General features: G+C 40.0%; 1 protein-coding gene across 1 annotated transcript in view; it reads right to left on the bottom strand.

Moving 5' to 3' along the window:
- The window catches only part of da (transcription factor daughterless), a 65,000-nt gene that overhangs the window by 9,665 nt on the left and 32,322 nt on the right, over window positions 1-23,013 (bottom strand). Inside the window, 12 exon segments of the mRNA XM_074108660.1 lie at window positions 2,198-2,287; window positions 3,536-3,562; window positions 5,762-5,818; window positions 7,509-7,611; window positions 8,751-8,831; window positions 9,838-9,946; window positions 11,646-11,714; window positions 15,555-15,674; window positions 16,598-16,771; window positions 17,610-17,686; window positions 17,689-17,745; window positions 18,526-18,691. Coding sequence (XP_073964761.1) covers window positions 2,198-2,287; window positions 3,536-3,562; window positions 5,762-5,818; window positions 7,509-7,611; window positions 8,751-8,831; window positions 9,838-9,946; window positions 11,646-11,714; window positions 15,555-15,674; window positions 16,598-16,771; window positions 17,610-17,686; window positions 17,689-17,745; window positions 18,526-18,691 — 1,130 coding nt within the window.

Genomic DNA, 23,013 nt, shown 5'->3' with positions numbered 1-23,013 from the left:
ACAAAAGTTCACCACATCTTGAGAACCATACCTCGATCGGTTCGTATGCGATACTTGATAGAACCCTATCGCAGACAACATTTGCCGAACTTATAAAAAAAAATGTTAAAAGCCAGCAGACGCTCCCTGTGAGAAGGTTCTACCAAATGTCACGTACGTGAGTTCAAGAAGCGACTGACTTATTTCGTGTGTTACCTCGGTATCGAAGGCGGCGCGGGAGAGAGAGACGGCAGATAACCTGTTTAAAAGAAACTTAAAAGCCCAAGCGTGACACCACAGATGATATACCAAAAAGTAGAGTTAGTAGAATGAATTGGAGAATATTTGGAGAATATAATTTTATTAAACCTAACTTTCATTTAATTATATTACTTTGTGACTGGAAATCGTTTTAAAAAAATACTTTTCATTTGCTTTAGGTCAAAAATCTAAAAATCATTTTAATTAATTTTATAGTTGTACTGGTAGTTTAGAAAAGTGACATGTAATAGATCCCTTTGCCGCCTATTAGCAGAATAAAATTATTGATATACAGTAATAATAAAAATATGTAATTTCTATTTTTATTATTAAAGCCTCGGTGGCCTAGCGGTTTGACCTATCGCTTCGAAGGCAGAGGATCGTGGGTTCAAACCCCGGCTCGCACCTCTGACTTTTTTGAAATTCATGTGCGAAATCACATTTGAAATTTACCACCAGCTTTACGGTGAAGGCAACATCGTGAGGAAACCTGCACAAACCAGCGAAGCAATTCAATGGTGTGTGTGAAGTTCCCAATCCCAATCCGCACTGGGCCCGCGTGGGAACTACGGCCCAAGCCCTCTCATTGTGAGAGGAGGCTTGAGCCCAGGAGTAGGACATATATAGGCTGGGATGATGATTTTTATTATTATTTATAACATCCGATTTTCGATAAGACAATTTTTTTTTCTGTTAATGACCAATGAGAAAAAACATGCAAGTACCTTTCCGTAGTGAATAATCAGCACACCCAATGACCTAAAATACGTAAATTTTGACTTACCTCATTTCCTAATAACTATGAAGAAATAACACTTTTTTACTGTCTCGTTCAAACTAAGTGGAGTGAAAGAGAAGACACATTTTGATTCCATAGTTGCTATAACAGTAGTAGGTATAGTTAAAAAATCTTGTTACGACAGTCAGAACAAGATACTTTCCATCCTAAATGTATGCATTTAGGATATAAAAAGGCGTGATATTTTACATACTGCGACAGCTTGTTAGGAATGATATGCTGAAACTATAATACATAGTATGTTAGTTTTTATATGTATACACAAGACGCCTTTGAACCGAATCCAAACAAAAATATAAAGTTTCAACTGTTTGGTTTTGACTCAGAAAGCACATGACAGGCATGGTTTAGATAGAGACAGGAGATAGCAAGTCTTATTTTAAAAATGATGGTATAGAGGTCTAAAATGGTTTCTTAGAAAACATAGAAATCACCCTCTGACCTCTCTTTCTGTCTTACCTAAATAGAAATTAGGGCATTAATAAAATGCAAATGAAATATTTGATAGTGCAGCGTACAGGACAAAGCATGGGACTTGAGCGCACAGCGATAGTTCCAACCCCCAAAAAACAACATATAACACGGGGAGATCCGACTAATTGGATTCCCACCTAGTTGGATTCCCACCAAGTTGGATCCCCACCAAGTTGGATTCCCACCAAGTTGGATTCCGACTAAGTTGGTTCCCACAAGTTGGATTCCCACCAAGAATAGTTGGGAATACAATGTAATGGTTCAGAAAGATAGAGAAATACTAGGACACTATTAATAATTCAGTAAGTAGTTACCACAACTAAATAAGTAAGAACGTAGTAAACATTTACTTTTCGCTTTTTAGGGTTCCGTATCCAAGGGTGCACACGGGACCCTATTACTGAGACTCCCCTGTCTGTCTGTCAGTTGATTCGTCTTGATGAGTACTTTGGTAATCAGGGGCAAAAAGTACAATCAGCAAAAAAAGGTTGTACTAGATTATTTAGCAAAAACTTGCGGAGGTACGGAACCCTTCATGGACTCGCCGACTCTCACTTGGCCGTTTTTTATTGTCTCCAATAGTCTCCATGGCTTATCCAATTCAAATTAAAATCTCAATTTCTATCTTTATCTTTTTTATAATGTGCGCTCAAGCCCCTGTGCACCCGTCTCGCTCTCGCCTACCTCTCTCGCACGTTGTTGGCCTGCCGGCGCTCTCTCTCGCGCGCCGCCTTCGTGTCCGGATCGACGTCGTCCTCGTCCGCCGACGAGCAGCTGCCGGACACACGGTTAATGACCGGACACAAAGCACCGTGCTATTCGCAGTAGCTCATTATTGCCATTTAAGCTGATTTACCACCAAAGATGTGTGAAGAATGTGTTTTCCATGGACTGATAGAAACGATTCATTTATCTCGCGTCAAATTAAAAAAAAACATTTATTCAGTAAATAGGCCGCAATGGGCACTTTTACACGTCATTTTTTAAACTACCAGCGCTTTCGGAAAGACCATCATTGCCAAGAAGAATGCGCCGCAAGAAACTTGGCAGAAAGTCATTAGCCTCGTACAGCACATCTCTGGCAGGAACAGCTGAGCGAAGCGAGACGAAGTAAATGAAGCGTTTCTATTGGTTAAAGAAAAATACATTCCTCACACATTATTGGTGGATACGCAGCTTTAGTCGCGACACAGGGCTGGAGGAGATTTTGGATAAAAAACGGGGGGGGATTTGGAAAAAATATTTTCGGCCAGCCAGGATCCCCAACTGCGCACACTACGGCGTGTCAATCTTGACGAGTCCTTTTAATGAAAAAGGTTTTTTCTCTCTTTCCTTTTCCTCTGCTTTTCCTGGTGTCGCGACTTAACCGCAATAATAATGAGCTACTTGAGAATAGTCCGGTATACTAGCGTACACAGATATACCTAGTGCTATCCACGAAGACGCGTGATTTTGACAAAATTAGACATCAATGACATTGTAATAAGAACCACGGCACGCGTCATCGTGCATGACTACCTATACAGTGTATATATGTGTTTATATATAGGTAAGTATGTCAACACCAATAGGATTTCACAAATTTTAATATCTAGTCTTACTTCGATGTTGAAAAGAGAGCTTATTGCTCACTTTGTAGTATTATTTATACTTTCCACAAAAAATCCATTTGACAAAAAAAACTTCCTTAATTTCCATGATTGATGGTGTTACTGACACCATGAATAGTAGATGCATCCAATTTTATGGTGTCAGAAATTAATCAACGTTTTCCACATACAAATAAGACTAATTAGTTTATACTTGTGAAATCATGCTGGTGTTTCAATATTTGTAATCAAATCAAACCAAATCATACATATCTGACACTTAAATTATCAGAAACTTAACAAAAAGTACTTCAAAAACCCGTACATCATTACAGGGAAGCAATTATAAACAAAGTAAACGTAACAACTGATAGGGTCATCCTTCTGGGGCGTTGGCAACGCTACCCTCTGTCACGTTTCAAGCAATACTCACTCGGCACCTGATGTTTGGCTGCTATAACTAGAAATTACAAGAATTACTACGTCAGGATTTTTATTCTATTTTTTTTTAAGTAGCCTGTATAGTGTCCCACTGCTGGGCAAAAGCCTCCCCTCTTGACCTCCACAACTCTCGTTCTGGCGCAATTCATTTTATTCTATTATTATGTAAAAAAAAAACTTATGACAACATTTCACCATCATCGGCCAAGGGGGCTTGGGTTGTGATTCCCATGCGGGAACTAAAGAGTCGCCAGTACGCTCGCCGCTGATCGCATTTTCATACAAAAGTAGTTTCGTTCTAATTTACAAATAACACACTGAAACTAAATAAAACTTTGCGACTATAATGGGAGCAGCTATTTTGATGTTTATAATTAGTTTTCGTTCATATCCAATGTAACAAAATAAAATCACATTAATTTTAAGTTTTGCATGAGAAATGGAAATTCTTTATTGTTTTTTTAACAAATTCTAAAAATATAGGCATCGTAATGGCTGCTCCCATTATAGTTGCAAATTTGAGTTTTGATCTGTAGTGCTGCTTGTAAATTAAAAACGAAAAAACGTTTGTATGGGGACGCGAGCGTACTGGGGACTCTTAACTTAACACACACCATAATTGCTTAGCAGTTGTGTGCAGATTTTCTCACGATGAAATCCTTCACCTTAAAGCCCATGGTTTTTAAATGTACAATAAAGCCTGACATTGCGCTGGACCGGGAGGTGTGCAGACCAAGAGGAGATGACTTTGCCCAGCAGTGGGACATTACTGCAGGCTAGCAAAAATAAATTAAGCGCAGGTCTAGCCTAATGGTTTGACGTATTGCGTTTTAACCAGGGGATCGTGGGTTCAATCCCAGGCTCGCATTTTTGAGTTTTTCATAGTTTATGCGCGACGTTACACTTGAAAGCTTTTGATTTAAGATCTTTTTTAACATTAAATGCAGTAACAATACAAATAAGCAAGTATCGAACTTGTAATTTCCATTTTTGCAACAAACAAAGCCGTTTCAAAATGCATTGAAAGTGACAGAATTGAGCTGTTGCAACGCCAGAGAATGATGACACCCCATCACTGAGTTTCATTTTAAATCTTCAACTACGCCGTACAATCAACCAAAGAAGTGGTCTATCAATTTATAAACAACTTCCTATCAAGTTAATATGTCGCTAACGTCGAACTTTCAAGTTGATAGACACGCATTATCGACACTATTGTTCTAGGACATGCAAACTATAATCAACTTTAGGATAGACCACATATTTGATTGGTGGTATGGACTATTACGAGGTAATATAAGTTAAACCAAGTATTTGGCCATGGAAGGTACATGCTTATGACTTTATTTACCTATTATATGAAAAGAGACCGACAAAAATAGCGACCGCGTAAGAGTGTCAAAAGTGTATACTGCTGGATGATAGTAACATGGAGCTGCCAGTATTCATTGAGCATTCCCCTCATGGGCCACCATGTTATCTGTTTGGTGCAGAATAAAATTCCCAAAAATTACTTTGAATGATTATAATAAAAATATCAGAGGTCGTAAGCGTTAAGCCTGAACAATTTGAACGCCTTGTTTTTTGAATGAATAGGCAATTTAATGGCAGTTGGACTCCCTTGAGGCTGCGTTTAAACCTGAGATGTGCGAGGATGTGCCGCGAGGAATGTGTTCCTCATGCACCAATAGAAACGCTTCATTTGCATATTCTCGCTCAGCGCAGCCGTAGTGGAAACAGCACGGCGGAGCGAGGATAAAATGAAGCGTTTTTATTGGTTCATTAGAAACACATTCCTGGCATATCTCTGGTGGAAACTCAGCCTAATTATCGTCTGTCTCTTTGACATTTCCCTTTGCGAGGCAGATTTTATGACTAAGGGATAAGTACTAAATGATTCACTAAAAACATGTAGTACTTATTTGGCTAAGCTTCAAGTCCACTATATCCAAACAGTCAATAATATCCGAAAATATATCGTATGTAACGTATCTTTTTTGTCAAAAAAAAATAATCAAAAGATGAGCAAATTTTTTTTTCTTGATTGTTCTTACAACACTCTCCGCCAGCCCTATCGTTGGTGGGTCACTTGGAGTAAAATATTTCAGTATCACCACAAAGACTTAAACATGCCTAAAACGACACTGACAAGTGTTAAACGCTCGTTGAACGGGTATTTAAAGTTTTGGTGGTAGCAGTTAGTGGACTGTAGACTTACATCGCGTCGGCGCTCGGGCGACACCGGGCGAAGTCGGCCGCCGGCGCTGCCGGCACACTAAAACCACAAATACCATACAGTCCGAACATATACAACACGACTGTACACCTAAAATTAGTTTTTCATTTATCTGTAACTTTATAAGAGTAACGTAACTGACCAAGAAAGCACAGCTTAAAATAATGGAGCTAGGGACTTGAAATTTGGTAGACAGGTCAATATGTCAACTCCGGGCCCCAAGATACAGGCTCAACCTAGTTTGGGATCCACTGCATAATAAAGATTAAAATCTGTAATAAGCATTTTTTCTTTTTTTTCGCATATTCCTTGAGGATCATAGAGGTGCACTAAGACTAAGACTTTTATATTCTTCCGCGGCTGTGTAAAGCCATAGCCCATGGGATAAAGCTAACTATGTAGATATTATAAAGAAAGCAGCTGACAGAATGACAAACCAAATTACAGGGCTTAGCAGCTTTTAATGTCATACGGAGCTTCCTTAAGCACTAAGGAAGGGTTTTTAGAAATTCAACCACTAAGGGGGTGATAAGAAGCAGAAGTGAAATTTTAAATTTCAGCTTTTTGCTAAAAATATTATGTTATTAATTGGCGTAGATAAACTCATACAGGCATGACAAGGTATGAAATTTCAAACAAACTCATTTAATTAGTTATCGGTAAACATAATTTTATATCCAGTTCAGTTGTGATAGTAAGACATAATATTGACCAAATTCAACACATTCAACGATAGCTTACAGCAGCTGAGTCGTGTAAATAAATGGTAATATAACGTTCGGACTGTCAGAAGAGAACTGTCGGCCGGTGTCACCCAACATTGGTCCGACAATAAACAAGATAATAATAAATGATTGTTAAAACATTTTTAATCCAAGCTTTTTGTCATCCGACCATATGTATACCAAATATCAAGTCAATCCGACCACTGGAAGTGAGTCAAATTCGACAGAGCAAGTTAAATAAAAGCTTGTAATAAAAACGGGACATCAGATACAGCGCAGACAAGTTCTATTAGCATTTTTTTATAATTTACTGTCATTTCGTACGTGCAACTGGGAATACACTTTACTACAGGCGCCAGAGGACAGGGTAGCTGCTCCCTCCGTCCTCTTGAAATTGTATGCTTTACAATGTTTACAATATGTATTTTGCGTTAACATTAGAAAAATGCAAAAAAATGGACCATGGGCCAAAATTGGGCGCCTTGACCCAGAAGCTGGGTACGCCCCTGCATTTTACTATTTTGTAGGACGCAAAGAGCGGCGCTGTAACACAAAGCTAGAAGAGCTACAATTTGATATAGTTGTTAAGACTCATGAACACGCGGTTGCTCGCCTGCACTGTCTCTTACACTATTAAACAGTTATGTGCACCGTCGCCAATTACATCAGCATCGTATATTTACATAACTTTTTAACAACATTGTAATCTCATTGTTGTCACAAGTACAGTCAATGGCATACGTACAGCCATACCATAGCATCAAATATATGTAATGTATACATCGAATTTATGGTTAGTGGCATAAAGGTGTATAGATATTTTTGGTAACGTATGTCCTCGACTGTACATTGAAGTGTACATCATATCAAAGACACTTCAATAGATATTTAGGTTCAAGAAAAATCGAGCAAATACCTAAAATAAATTACAGTTCGATGCTGATGCAACCAGCAAGGCAGCACTGCGTGTCCAAGACACAAGACAAGTACAAGTGTGAACTCACTATCTCCGGGAGCGCTTGGAGCCGGGCGGCTTGGCCAGGTCCGCGGAGCCAGAGGACGACGGCTTAGAGTCCAGCCCGGAGTCCGGCGGCTCTTTGCGTTTCTCTGTAAACGAGGATAACATGGCTCAGTATCATTTGACGACTGGATACGTTGCATTCCCTATCGACCCTGTGCCGTTATTATTGTGACCATTATTGTAAAAAAAGAAACACTTTCACTTCAATCACTCTTTGTCTGTCCCTAACTGAATGCTCGTCTCATCCAATGAAAGGTTCACCGGTAGAGATCCCTTTGAATGGATAAGTACGCCTTTGTACATGTATCTCAATGTTTGTCAATGAGGGCTATCGTTTTTTGTCTCACTAGATGGCGCACTGTTGCGTGAGGTTTTTAAGTATGGCTTTCAAAGTCTGTTATTACGGGCGTGAAAACAAAGTTTAGATTAAAATCATATTTAATACACCTTAAAACCGTACCATAAAAATATCGAGCATGCCACAGTGTTGCATAGTCCCCGTTTTGTTCGGAAAAAAGGGAGGACAAAGGTTTCCGAAATACAAAACTGTCTCAAAACACAGACATTCATTGCCCCGGAACGCATATTTGCCATAATTAATTTCAGATATTGCAAAATATTCACAAAATTATTCTAATTATAAATAAACCCGCGTAGCTCACCCAAAAACTATGAGATTTGACATGTCGGAGACCTCACGCTACACTAGCGCCTCTAGCGGCGAATTCATACGCGATAGCCCTCATTGTGCTTGTTTAATAATTTTCTACAATAGAGACTTTACATACATAAAAATTTGTTTGTTTGCTACTTCATCGCGTCTAAACCGCGTAACCGATTTAGATGAAATTCAGTATACAGATAGTTGGAGTCCTGGAGAAGGACATTGCATAGTACCCGCGGGATAGTGAGAACCGAATTCTACGCGGACGGAGTCGCGGGTAACAGCTAGTGTTGCCTCGCAACATCATACGCCGTCCCATCACTACTTCAAAAACTGGTTTAGCGGAGAGCGGCGCGGGGAGCGAAGCGGCCCCGTGCGGCAGTTACGTTCAGACCGTCCTACCGTCAACATCTTGTTATACTGTATCAATCATTATAGTTTTATATGCGAACCAGCTGCCTTTCATTCATCTTCAATATCTTCATCAGGAGCATCAGCTCAAACAGCTAGTATATTATGATCTTATTAGAGTCTTATACATGTAAATAGTTTAGTACATACTAGTATTTGGTAGCAGTTGGCGCTCCATTTTGACGGGCGGCTCGCTGTGCAGGTGCGGCAACGGAGCCCCCAGCCGGGACACTGCAACAACGCACAACGTCAGACAGAGGCACACTTAACGGCCATCCCGAGAATCAGGGAGGCTACTACGAAATTCGAAAATCGAAGTTCGTATCGTACCGTCCCTCTCACTCTCGTATTAAATATAAGCGTCAGCGAGACAGCAAGGTATAAAGTTCGAATTTTGCACTTCGTAATATTGGACCTAAGTATAGTTTTTATTTTATTTTTGGAAAGAATAGGATATTTTAAGATACCATTTTCATTGATTTTGAATTTGGATGAGTATTTAATTTTTTATATTTTTTTTTTACGAAATACGCTGGATGACGTCACAGTGATTCCATTGCCTGGAAAAATTCAGGTTGTTCGTAATATAATCTGTGGCATTACAATTTGACAATAATTTAAGCACGGTTTAGGGTCCTAAATGAACCATGACAAATAGTTTTATTTATTTCTCTTCTTTTAGCTTCGATTATTCCTGTTTGTTTAATGGTGTGATAGTAAATAGATATTTTTTTACTAAAATTTGATATTTAAATTGTTTTGTACGTACTTGTAACGTAGTAATTTAATAATTTAATCTGTAAAAATACATTGGAAATACTCGTATACATTTCGGACTTGATGATAAATGACAACTGTTTAAGGCCAGATGCGCATCATATGATTAAAGTTGTATCTTTGTCACTCTTTGCTATTATAAGCAGGACAGGAACATTTCAAACTGTCAATTTGCGTGTAGACCTGCTTTATAACTGCCTTTGTGACGGGACACTGCAGGGGTCAAATGAGGGTCATTACTTAAATTTTGTTTATTTAATTCAGTTTATCACATTTTTGGAAACTGATTTCTGAAAACGCTTCACGAAGCCTATTTCTCCAAATGGTTTTCGATTTATTATATGTTGTTAAAAATTGGGACATTCCAAACGTGTCATCTTTGAAATGTGTCGCATTCTATGTCTATGACGCATCTACGTTGATGACATGATCGCCCCCCTCCCTCGTCGTTATCACTCACCGGCGGGCTGGTGGTGCAGCGGGGAGTCCTGCGGGTACAGGTCGGGCGCCTCCGCGTGGTTGCGAAGCACATTGATGGCGTCGTCCAACCTCTCCTCCATCCTGGCGCCCTGGTGACAATATACGTTATTCAGTCAGTTTTCCATGAAAAAGCCATGGTAACCTAATGGTCTGACCTATAGTTAAAGATCCCGGGATCGCGCCTGAGTTTTGCGAACTTTATGTGCAAAATTACATTTGAAATTTGACCTTTACGGTGAAGGAAAACATCACGAGGAAACTTGCACACACCTGCGAGGAAATTTAACTGTGTGGGAACTACTTTCGCTCTGAGAGGAGGCATGTGCCCTGCAGATGTAGTATGTAAATAAAAAAACATATAAAAACCAGTCCAGGAAATGGACAAATTATGACATAATAATATTAAATAATTGTGTACGGTCAAAAAAAAAACAAGTTTAAAAATTAACCTAATTCACAAACGCTTGCCACTTGCGAATCATGGAATTGAATACATGTTTATTTATAACGCTTACTCGTAATTCAAAAACTTACACATCTGTTATTTTGCTAGGCGTTATTTTTATGAGTCAAAATTGTAATAATGCAAAAAAAAATTAAGCGCAAAAACCAAACCATGCCACGCCAGTCAACTAGTCGCTTGAAAACAGCTCTACCACGATTCATACAAACGCTTGGGCCAGTTGCATGACTCGAGTACAGTTCAAGCAAATATCGTCAATTCAATACAAAATCTCTTTCACTATTTGACTGTACTCTATAATCCAATGAGGGCTATCGCGTATGAATTCGCCACTAGAGGCGCTAGTGTAGCGTGAGGTCTCCGAAATGTCAAATTTCATAGTTTTTGGGTGAGCTACGCGGGTTTACTTATAATTAGAATAATTTTGTGAATATTTTGCAATATCTGAAATTAATTATGGCAAATATGCGTTCCGGGGCAATGAATGTCTGTGTTTTGAGACAGTTTTGTATTTCGGAAACCTTTGTCCTTCCTTTTTTCCGAACAAAACGGGGACTATGCAACACTGTGGCATGCTCGATATTTTTATGGTACGGTTTTAAGGTGTATTAAATATGATTTTAATCCAAACTTTGTTTTCACGCCCGTAATAACAGACTTTGAAAGCCATACTTAAAAACCTCACGCAACAGTGCGCCATCTAGTGACACAAAAAACGATAGCCCTCATTGAGCCCTGTTCAATAGCTGTGATATTTATAGTTACTTAACTTCGTCGCTCCATTAAAATAATGATATGACAAATGTAATTGTACCTATCATGGATGTTAATAATTAGTACAGACGAACACACTTCGTTCAGTGTATTTCGACATTATTCCTACTGCGTTGAGCAGTGCCATCTGTTGTCAAGTAATTAGAACTAATGTAATTCACGTATTAGGCGTAAGATGGCGCCACCAAACGAACTAAAATCAATATATCTAAAATCCATTGGTTCCGAGGATAACTTCCCGATAAATGCTAACCTAAGTATCACTGTCGAATTTCATGACATTTTTATTTCTGATTTTTGGTTTACCCGTTAGGAACTACTTAAGTAAACATACCGTAGCTAGAACACACAAAAAAAAGGAATACTGGAGGCGGGAATCGATCCCGCGTTTGATACCCGGCTCAATATTTTTTGTTCTTATTTTTAAATATGTTCTAGCTACCTTAAATTTCACTAACTTGCAACAACGTCCTAGGTATATAATAAGTAATAATATATAATATAAGAATCGCTTGTCTAGCTGTATAGAATTATGGTGTTTAAATACTCACGACGACGTCGGAGTGTTCTCGTAGAAACACCATCGCCTCGTCGAGCTGTCTCTGCTCCGCCGGCGCGCCCTACGGCAGTACACGATCAGCCACCGTCAGCGACCGGCCGTGGAGCGACCACACCCCGAGACATTAGCGCTGAGACCCCTCTACTAGCCACCCAGAGTGAGACCCTTCTACTAACGGGACTCTGACTCTTACGAGAGTGGTACCCTACCTACGCTATTGAGACTATGCTATTAGTGAGACCCTTTTACGAACGAGACCCTTCCACTAGGGTATGAGTGGTACCCTACCTACGCTATTGAGACTATTCAATTAGTGATACCTCTACACGAATGAGGCCTCAATAAAGTGAGATTCCTTCACTAGCGGGACTCTTAGGCGAGTGATACCCTACCTACACTATTGCACTATCGAGACTATTTTATTTGTTAGACCCTTATACGAGTGAGTGACTCTTCTACTAGCGGGACTCTTACGAGAGTGATACCCTACCTACGCTATTGACTCTTCCATTAGTGAGTCCTTTACACGAATGAGGCTCCTGTGAGAATCTTCCACCAGTGAGACCCTTACAGAGGGATGCCCTTCCACTAGCGGAAATCACGTGAGTGATACCCTACTTACCACCATTGAGACTATTTCATTAGTGATACCCCTACGCGATTGATACACCTATAAAGTGCGGCTCTTACACTAGTGGCATTCCTACATGACCCTAACACGAGTGAGACCCTTACACTAGTGAGGCCCCAAACAAGTGAGATCCTTAAATAAATGAGGCCGTAAGATACTAACACCTATAGTCCAATGCTAAATTAAGCTAAACGAGACCTCAACTTTCGAGAGATACCATCATAGATTAGCGACCATACACATCTAAACACTAAGCAAATTCGATCACCACATATTTGAAACAAGTCCAATTTCGTATATCTAAAGACATGTTTGACTTTCTTACGCTAGTCGTCCGATTTGATTTTTTCTTATTCTATTCTACAACAGCTCTTTGATTTTGATTTAAAATTCTATCCTTTTCTAGCATGGAACAATGCGTATTTTGTTTCCGGATATTCAGCTGTTTACTAGATACATTTAAACCCTATGTATTTGTTTGCAGAACATTTTACAGCAGCTAACTTAAGATTTAATCTGATTTGGGTCAAAAGAAGCTCAATAGTAGATTGTACAACAAGAGCATAAAACGAGCCATTTTACCCGAGACATTCATATGACATTCATTGACACCTGATTACCTTGGTCTTAGACGAAGTTTTTGCTTTATGCACTAGAGCATAAAAAGTCATTTTATGTCGCCTAGACCAAGCATAAACACGAACTTTACGAGCATGAGAAGTGAAAAAATGTTTTATTTTTGGTCATTTACAATTAAGGTCATATCTTGATAATCGGTGAGATTCATAGAATTTTTAGGTGTCATATACTTTCAGGTTTAATTGAGGATGTTTCTTAAATTTTGTGAAATAATGTTAGGATAAGAAAGAACGACACGAAGACACGACTCAACGAAATTAAAGTTTTTTTTTTTAAGATTTCCGGTTGGTCGGTTTCCCCGGTGGTCCAGTTGGTACGACACCTCTGGCGCAAGCCATAGGAGATAAGTTCAACATGAATCTGATATTAAATGCCTAACTCAAGTTTGTTAAAACTTTTGGCGGCGAAGGTGTATGTTATGATGTATGTCTGTCTTCCCGTTAGAGTATGAGAAGCTAGCTACTAAACCACACTCTACGTCTACTAAAACATCTAAGGGTAATGGTACAAGCTCCACACTAGTCGCTGATATTAAAAAAAAACACAAAAACTTTTGTAATATGCTATGATTTGCCAAAACACTTTTTGTAGACATTTTAGAAATGAATTGTAATAATAAAAAACATATTTCTACATGTAACTTGGTACTGTCAAAATCATAGCATACACTGAAACAAAAATCAAACATAAATTCGGATTAATTCATAATAAAAAAAGTTAGGGCATTTTTCGCTGCTTCAATACAAAAGGGCCACAAATAAAAAATAAAATAAATATTTTTGTTGTATTAGTTGCACGTTAAATAGCATTTAAAATGCAATTATTGCGATTGAAACATTTTTTTTTATTTGTGGCCCTTTCGTATTTAAGCAACGATTTCAAAATTTTATTTACAATTTTAATACAAGCATCGCAGTCGAAGGAACAGCTAATGAAGCATAAATTACTTACATAAATATTTATATTTCTTAGCAAATCATTGTAAAGAATTGATGCTCCATTAAATGTTAATGTCTTCTAGTTATCTGCAAGTTTTAATGAAATATGTAAAAAGCCCCGAGCAAATAGAAGCTACACGTTCCAAGTCTAAACACCAACTAAACTGAACGCTAACAAATAAAAATACACAAATGATCGATCCCCTTATTTTGCATAGGGTTTTTCGATAGGTGAAATATCGCTAGATGGCGTTAGTATCGTGAAGTCAATTTGACGTTTCAGTCTTGCTTGCGATTGGCTCATTTAGATACTTGTCCAATCACAAGCGTTACAGATATGTCAAACGGACCTCGCTGTAGGTACTAACGCCATCTAGCGATATTTGGCCTGTCGAAAAACCCTCATTGTATTGTATTGTATTGTATTGTCATAATATGAATTTGCATAACATTGAATTAATAATAGACTTTCGCTTGGCACTATTTCCTGGGACAACCATTTGAGCATGGTTGAACATACTCGTAGCAAACGTGAAATGAATAGACTTTCCAACTTATCATGTAATTCAGTTTGCCTGTGAGCAATACGCCTTTTCCCATTTATTATTGGAAAGAGTCTTACTACCGTCATGCTTGAAAAAATTATGTCAATTCATCGTTATGCCAATTAACATTATGAGTATTCAGATATGCGAATTCATATCGACCCGATTGATCCCGGCGTTAATATGTGGGGAGGTCCATATCAAAGAACTAAAATTGTAACCTTGCTATACCTCTACCACACGCGCAAGACTGAGACAGTAGCAGTGTGGTTTCGGAATAGCAAAGCATAAGTTTGTTATCCATTCATCCTAGATACTAACCAATAGTCTAGAAACGGATGAAAAAACAAAAGCGTTGCCACATATACAAGCAATCAGCGTCAAAAATACGACAATAAGAACAAAGTGGCACCCCCTTTATTTCTAGACCTTTGGTCAGTCTGTTCTGTTCGAATAAACTGTAAAGTAGTCAAACATTCGTAAAAAAAATTCTACCGCGAGCAGTAATAAAATGAGAGATCTCTTTTTAAATTCAGACTAGTGACAAGCATTTATGAAAGCCAGAATGAATAAAAAAATGTCCACTGAAAAACATGTGAGAGATATAAACTGCTTTTGGAACTTTTAAACTGTGATCATTGTAATATTTAAGATGTTAACATTGCAGATTTCAGGTATTAAAAAAACTGTAAGAACTTTAGTGAACCAATTTCAAGCACAGTGAAATCTGCATGCTGACACCTTCTAGGGGTCAAGGTCCAAAAGTTTACTTCCTAAATATGATTGGTTAGAATTTTAAGACAAACAATTGGACTAACCAATAAAATATGTAAAAAAAACTCAGTATTACAAATAATCATGCTACGGAGACATGCTAAAAATATCATTAAAAAATTTAGTATCTAGTATAGTCGTTTTTTATTATTGTAGTTGTCTCGTTTTTTTATGTACGCACATGTCTGGGTGCGTCTGTTTGTGAGCATGTGTTTGTGTGCGTGCGTTTGTGAGCGTGTATCTGCGGGCATGCGTCTGTGGGCATGTAAATATTTGTGGGCGTGTATCTGTGGGCTTGTATCTGTTGAGCACGCGCCTGTGGGCATGTATCTGTGGGCGTGCGCCCGTGGGCATGACTCTGTGTGCGTACTAACCATGACGGCGGGCGGGAACACGGGCACGTGGTGGTGCCCGTTGGGCAGCGGCGCGCCGGGCAGCGCGTGCGCCGGCGCCGCGCCCGGCGGGGACGCCACACCGCTCGCCACCCAGTTCGACTGCCGGCAGAACGATACGTTACAATGACACATTATTGTACACCACAATAGTAAGCGATACTGAAAACAAGTACACGGTGAGAACATTACAAGGCAAGCAATAGACGCTTCCAGGCCACTTTTTTCAACAGAAAGAAGTAAGAACTAGATAACAGCAACACATTGATGATGACGACCTTAAAATAGATCTTGTATCTACTGAACAGCAAGTGATTGCCACTTATGACTTCAGCGGTGTGTTAATATTGTTCTTCTGAGTGGATTGGATAGACGTCTTCCAACTGACTATGACGTGCGAACAACGGCTGCCGTAGGTGTAAGAAGTCGTCAGTCACCTGCGTGTTGTGCTAATGGTATTCGAAGTGGGTGGGGTCTCCCGAGTGACTATCATCATCATCATCATCATCAGCCCGACGACGTCTGACGACATCGTGAGAGTAGCGGGAAACCGGTGGATGCAAGTGGCGAGTTGTCGTTCATTGTGGCGTTCTAAGGGGGAGGCCTTTGTCCAGCAGTGGACGTCTTCGAGTGACTATAATGTGATGCAACTACTACCGCAGGAGTTGTAAGTGGTCGTCAGTCACTTGAGTGTTGCGCTGCTATAATAATTATTATTTTTTGTATTTTTTTTTCTTTAATTGTATACTATAGTTTTTAAGTATTTTATTTGTAATTATATTATTATGAAAAAATGACTTTCTGCCAAGTTTCTTGCGGCGCATTCTTCTTGGCAATGATGGTCTTTCCGAAAGCGCTGGTAGTTTAAAAAATGACGTGTAAAAGTGAACATTGCGGCCTATTTACTGATTAAATGATTTGAATTTGAATTTGAATTTGTTGGTATTCTAAGTGGGTGGAGTCTTCCGAGTGACTATAATGTGACGCAATTTCTACCTTAGGTGGTGTAAGCGATCGTCAGTCACCTGAGGATTGTGGTGGTGCAGATGCGGATGGTGCGGCGAGTGCTTGTGCGGGTAGAGGCGGGCCGGCAGCGGCGGCGGCGAGTGCACCGGCGTCGACGGCGACGACCCGTAAGAGGACAGGCTGCCCGCGCCCTCCGCGCCCGCTACCGCCGCGGTGCTCGCCGACGCGTACATCTGACACCGCACAGTGTTAAGGCCGATGCACACCAGATGTAATGTATGAAACTGTATAGAAAGATGCCAGACCAGATGCGTGGCGTGTGTACCTTTCTATATACAGTTTCATATATTACAACTGGTGCGTGTGCGTGTCATCTGATGTGCATCGGCCTTTAAACTTTACTAGTTGGATTTACAAGTAGACAGCGGGAAGGAGAACGATATCTTACGAGGGAAAAGTTGCAGAAGTGTCCAGCTTTAAGTGGTAGATCTTAATTTTTCACAGAAATAAAATCGAGTGGTAAGGCCACGATTCCACTACTTTCCACCAGAGATGCGCGGGGTAATTGAGCGGTGCGAGGGCGTGTAGCGGGATCTTTTCAAATAAGCGAGCGGGGTGCGGTGAGGCGGACTGAGTACTTCGCAAATGTGTCTCGCACACATCCTTCCCTTGTTTTGTAAATACAAAAACTTCGCTCCGGTGAGCTGTTTCCACTAGCACACTGCGCTGAGCGAGGGCAGGTAAATAAAGCGTTTCTATTGGTTCATGACGCACACATTCCTCAAAGCGCATCCTCGCACATCTCTGGTGTTTATTAGTTGTAGGAAAAGAAAGATGGAGTAATTCAGGCAGCGATCTTACTTGTTCATCGGTTTATTGAAATAGTGACAGAATTGAATTATCCCCGTCCGGTCATCGCCGATGCTCCATCTATCGACGAAGCCCCGAACCAGTAGAAAACCTCTCTTGTCGCTCGATAGCTCTCTCACATAAGCCTCCACTAGCTTGGTTCGAGGTGGATAGATGGCGCTAAGTGTAACAGTTTGAATATCATAGTGTCAGTATACTCACGGGCTGCAGCGGCGGCTTGGCGACCAGCATGGGGTCGGTGGGGGAGTGGTGGGGGGCGGCCGCGCGGAACGATGACATGGGGGCAGCGGCAGCTCAGCGCCGCCGCCCGCCGGCTCGCTCGGCGCTCCCGGCAGCCCTGGAACACATATGGATCATGTGTTAAAACATGCAGAAATAATATGTAAGTAGGTACAAGTACTGCGATGAAGCCTGGCTCAAGACACTTGCTGACAAGAGACAGAAACGACACCAAGGCGGCTCTGCACCAACATCCGCAGACTTCTCTTGTCAGGCCTGTGGACGAACATGTCGCTCTCGCATCGGTCTAGTCAGCCACCAAGGACGTTATGCACAGGCAACACGCCAAATTTCGTCCGGAACAGACGCGTAGGCCTGATGATGAGGTACGAAACCAAATCACTGGCGATTTGTGACACAAGAACATAACTAATAATTGCGATTTTCATTTTTATAAATCAGTGTGACAATCGTGGTTCGAAAATGTTTGAAATATCTACGACGTAATTTAAGGGTGGTGGAGACTGGACCAGCGTCAAGACAGTGGATCATCGAGATATATAGCTAGATAGAGAGAGAGCGAGACTTCGTAAGAGTCTCTGAAACCGTCTTGCAGGAGGTTATGACATTTTTACTTTGCTGCACGCGTCATTATAGATATAAAAATTATAGACAGAGCCAGGTTGTCCAGCGCGTATCAAAGATCCCCATGAAAAAATATTATTGCGCCCTTTGCCACCTGGCGTCGGCAGGCTCTGACTGACACCAGAGCACAGGTTCCTAACATAAGCGACAGTGCCCCCCCCCACCCCTGTAAGCGTTAAGAGCAGCGCTGAGCTGTACATAGACAATACATAATGGTCGCAAAGCTATGGATCAGAGACTTGTCCGAGCATACCTGGCGACGCGCCGTAAGTGTCGTGCTGGTAGGGCGGCGGCGGCTGGTAGTACCCGCCCGCCCACTCGCCGCCCGCGTAGTAGGGCTCCTGGTAGGCGCCGCCGCCCGCGCCCTTCGGCGAAGCGTACCGGCTCGGCGAGTCATGGCCGAATTCGTCGCTGCCGTACTGCGGAAGAAGATAATATGAACGTTAGTATGATGAATGAACTAGTTTAAATGGCAAATGCCTTAAATTGCTGCTCCAACATCAGACCGTCAACCTTAGCCCAGAAGCCTTTAGCCAAGATCCTTACCATAAATAGCATCTTTTACTTAAATTTTACAGCGCTTTGATATTGACCCGACTGTAATGCTGTACAGCATTTTGTCATTGATAAATAAATCTTCGAGGATTTTTTTTAGCTTTTTTGGGACAAGTTTTGAAGAAAACAGTTACGTTATGCTCTTTTACCCACGACGGAGATAATACGTGTTTAGTAATACGCGTTTAGGGTGAGAGGACGTTTGTTTGTAACTTTTAACTAGCTAAATAACTCATACAACGCGACAAACACTATCTCACGATAGTCTTTAAAACTAACAGTTCTTAATAACAAAACGAGTTAGTTCCTTGATTCAACATAAACGAATGCCGACCGTTTAAGACCAGCATGTCCTTACAAAAGCACAATGAAAAGTTGCGAAACCGGCGCACGCTTTCAGGGGCTTTGTGTGCTTTTTAAGGCATCGGGTAAGCGGTAATTGCGTAAATGCAGCTTTTACGCGCAAATTATAAAAGGGTTTATATTATAGTTACGGTCATTAACGGCTTTCGTTTCGTTCAGCATTTATTATTTGATACAAAAGAAAGTACTTTTTTTCTGCAAAATTACAATAAATACTTACGAAATTACATAAATGCTTCACTATAACCCTTACAGATTCAGAGTTGCACAGCGAGCCATGGAGAGAGCTATACACGGGATTTTTCTACGGGATCGAATAAAAAATTAGGTGATACGGAGAAGAACGAGGGTCACGGACATAGCCAAGCGAATCAGCTCGTTGGAGTGGCAATGGGCAGGACATATAGCACGGAGAACAGATGGCCGTTGGGCCGAAAATTTCTCGAATGCAGACCGCGTCCACCAGCGAGTTGGATGACTTGGCTAAAGCCGAAGATTCACGGTGGATTAGTGATGTAACATGAAAAAATTTTTTTTTCTAACTTTGTTTTTTTTTCGGAAATAAAATCATTAGGAAATTAATTGTTTTATTGAGGTATGTTTTCTAATTTCTTCCATTTTACTAAAATAACAAATCGAATTAAGTACTCATGAATCAATTAAACAAAAATTTAATCTTCCTGCAGACCGCTTCCAACCGAATAGGAACTGGAAGCCCATGGAGAAGGCCTATAACCAACAGTGGACGTCCTACGGCTGACATGATGATGATCCCTGGTTTGTAGCAACGTTATCAATTACAACATAATCGTGGGCGCGTGCTGTGCTGTGCGTGCATCTGTATATGTGTTACCTACTGGTTAATGTAAGGATACAATGACACCTAAACAAAGAATAATGCTAAAGGCACTTCTATTGCACGTGTCTTTAATTATAAATCGTTAAGTACAAAATATAGGCGGTAAAAATTTAGTTTCAATCGTAATTAGTCATCATCTTGCTATGTCAATCAGTCAATCATTCACTGACGATAACAGACAACACCTGCCGGATTTCTAATTTATATAATATAGATTGATTATTGTGAAACAAATAAATAGCTAGAAAAAAAATGCAGAGTAGTAGAGTTGAAGAAACTGAATCGCATGGGTGGAACTTTCATGCTACTGATATATGTGTATGTATGTATATGTAAACTTTTTATTGTACAAAATAAGTAACAAACACAATTGACAAACATTGAGATATTTGTACAAAGGCGAACTTATCCCTCTGGATGAGATGAGTTTTCAGTTAGGGACAGACCAAAAGTGAGTTTAAAAGTTAAAACAGCTAGTGAAAGCTTCAATATAATGCTTTAAATAATAAAATACACAAATATATAATAGCGACTTAACATACAAATATATGCATACATATATAAACATAATATGAATAATACATAACAATACAATAAACAAAAAAAATGGATGTTTTAAAAAATTAAGGAGAAGGTGTGAGCCACATTTTCTTCAAACCCTCCCTGAATATCCACACATCTGCCAAAGAAATTATAGCGAAATTGATTATGAAAATGTCCCACCACACAAAGGATGCTTCTTCCATGTAAAAACGGAATAACTAAGGTCGCTCAAAAATAGAAAAATAATAATAAATATCATGGGACACTTGTCCCTACCAAACTAAGCAACTATGGATAAGTCAAAGTAAAGTCAAAATATCTTTATTCATAGGCTATAAAAGCACTTATGAATGAATAATCTAAGGAAAAACCTCTGCTGAGAAGAATCCGGCAAGAAACTCAACGAGGAAAAGATACAATATTATTAAAATATGTAATAAATAAAACTTTATTTTTAACACAGTAGGTTCGCTATTTGAAGGGATCGCTAATGATCATTTCCAAATATCCATGATATAATCATTAACTTTATAAACGCCTTTGATATTAATGTCTTCTTGACAATAGATCTGAATTTTGTATCCGCAAACTATGCAATTTCCCAGAAAAGACTTTTTGGTTTAGTCTGTAAGATGGAACTAAGTGCTAGTACGGCTTACGACAATCATACTTAACATACATGATTATCAAAAAATAAAACATCCAGGATTCACGCGTCTTCAAATTATAAATTGATACTATTCAACGGATAAACATACATAGTGTTGTATCCAAGACCCGAGACCAAACATTCGTCTTATTCATACAAATATCTGCCCTGGTAGGGAATCGAACCCGGGACCTCAAGCTTCGTAGCCAGGTTCTCTAACCACTTGGCCGTCCCGTCGGCAAAATGTGGTCGGAAGTCTCAATTTCTGTTTTGTTCAATCTGTATCGAAGCTAATTTCCCAAATAGGCCCAGGGGGAGGAAATGCGATAGTTTTGTCCTGTGCCTTAGACCACATCAGTTCATCAGTAGAATTGAATAAATATATTTTTAATTTGATATAAACCCTTGTTCATATTAAATATATTGACCCGGATAACTCACGTCTTAAATCGAGTTAAGCCTGTCATTTTTTTTATTTATTTATTTATTCAACATGTTTCAGGCTAATCTTCGGAGCAACGCGACTCGGCGGCTGCTGCAACACGCGCACTGCGCGCCGCCGCTCTGCTCGCGCGACTACCGAAGAGGAAGGGCTACGGTTTAGCCCGAAACATGTCGGACTAAACTCGATTTAAGACGTGAGTTATCCGGGTCAATATATTTAATATGAGTGAGTCTCACGGTAGTTTCATGTTCAAAATAGTAAACCCTTGTTATTCATTCGAGGCAGTCAGTATCTCGCAACGGATGTGTCATACACTTCACCTTGCGAATTATACAGAACGCCAGACAGCTTATCTGCTGATGACTATATTAAAAACTATTTAGCTTATCTTTAAGTATCGGATGTATTTACATTTTTAGGGATCCGTACCACAAAAGAAACAACCTAACTCATCTATTTCTGTTGCCTGGTTTTCAAATGAGACGTACGTTTAAGATGATACGTTTGTATGGAGAATGGAACGAAGAGACTTCTCTTAATGCGTAATTTTAAGGTAAGGCGGCATGGGTACTACAGCGGCTATTTCATAGCATTTATAGGACACGCTGATAAAAAATCTGTATATTCATTGACTAATCCCTTTTCCGCAATCGATGTGGAACATCTTCATTCATTAGTTGGCCATATACATCCCATTGAATTCTTCTCACAAGTCAGTCGAAGTATCAAGCTATAATCAAAAGCAAAATATGAATTGAGTTTTGAAAACTTACTAAATTACATCGAATTAAGCTTTTCACTCAAGGAAAACATCGTGAGGGAACCTGCACACTCCTGCGATTCAGCCGGTTGGTGCGTGTTATAACGTTCTCAATCCACACTGCGTATGCGTGGTCAAGACCTCTTAATCTAAAAAGAGGCCTGCGCCCAGCTGTAGCATGTATCCAGCGGCGGCCTTACCCATTGCGAGGCTCCGGGCGGCAGGTCTTTGCGAAACCCTTTGTCCTTCGTGAAAAGTATGGAATGCGAAAATATACCTAGTTAAAAAAAACTATATTTTTTTAAATTTACTTGGGTTGTTGCGCGAGGCCCCAGGCGATTGCCCTGTTCGCCACCCCCTAAGGCCGCTGCTGCATTTATTTCTCACATGAAAATGAGGCGACGTCTTGGAAATGCGCACTGTATTAAGAGTTTCCCTGCCGGCCGCGCTAGGTATTCGTTTGGAATTGCTGTCTTTATCGCTCGTGACATTAGCGCTCGCAGCCGTCCCCCCCTATGCCTTCCGTAACGACGTCCGTAATTTATATCGATAGCTGTAGGCTTTCAA

The sequence above is a fragment of the Choristoneura fumiferana genome, chromosome 27, assembly GCF_025370935.1.
Source record: "Choristoneura fumiferana chromosome 27, NRCan_CFum_1, whole genome shotgun sequence".
NCBI classification, from domain to species: Eukaryota; Metazoa; Arthropoda; class Insecta; order Lepidoptera; family Tortricidae; genus Choristoneura; species Choristoneura fumiferana.
Note: the sequence above shows the minus strand (reverse complement) of the source record. Positions and strands in the feature narration are given on the sequence as shown.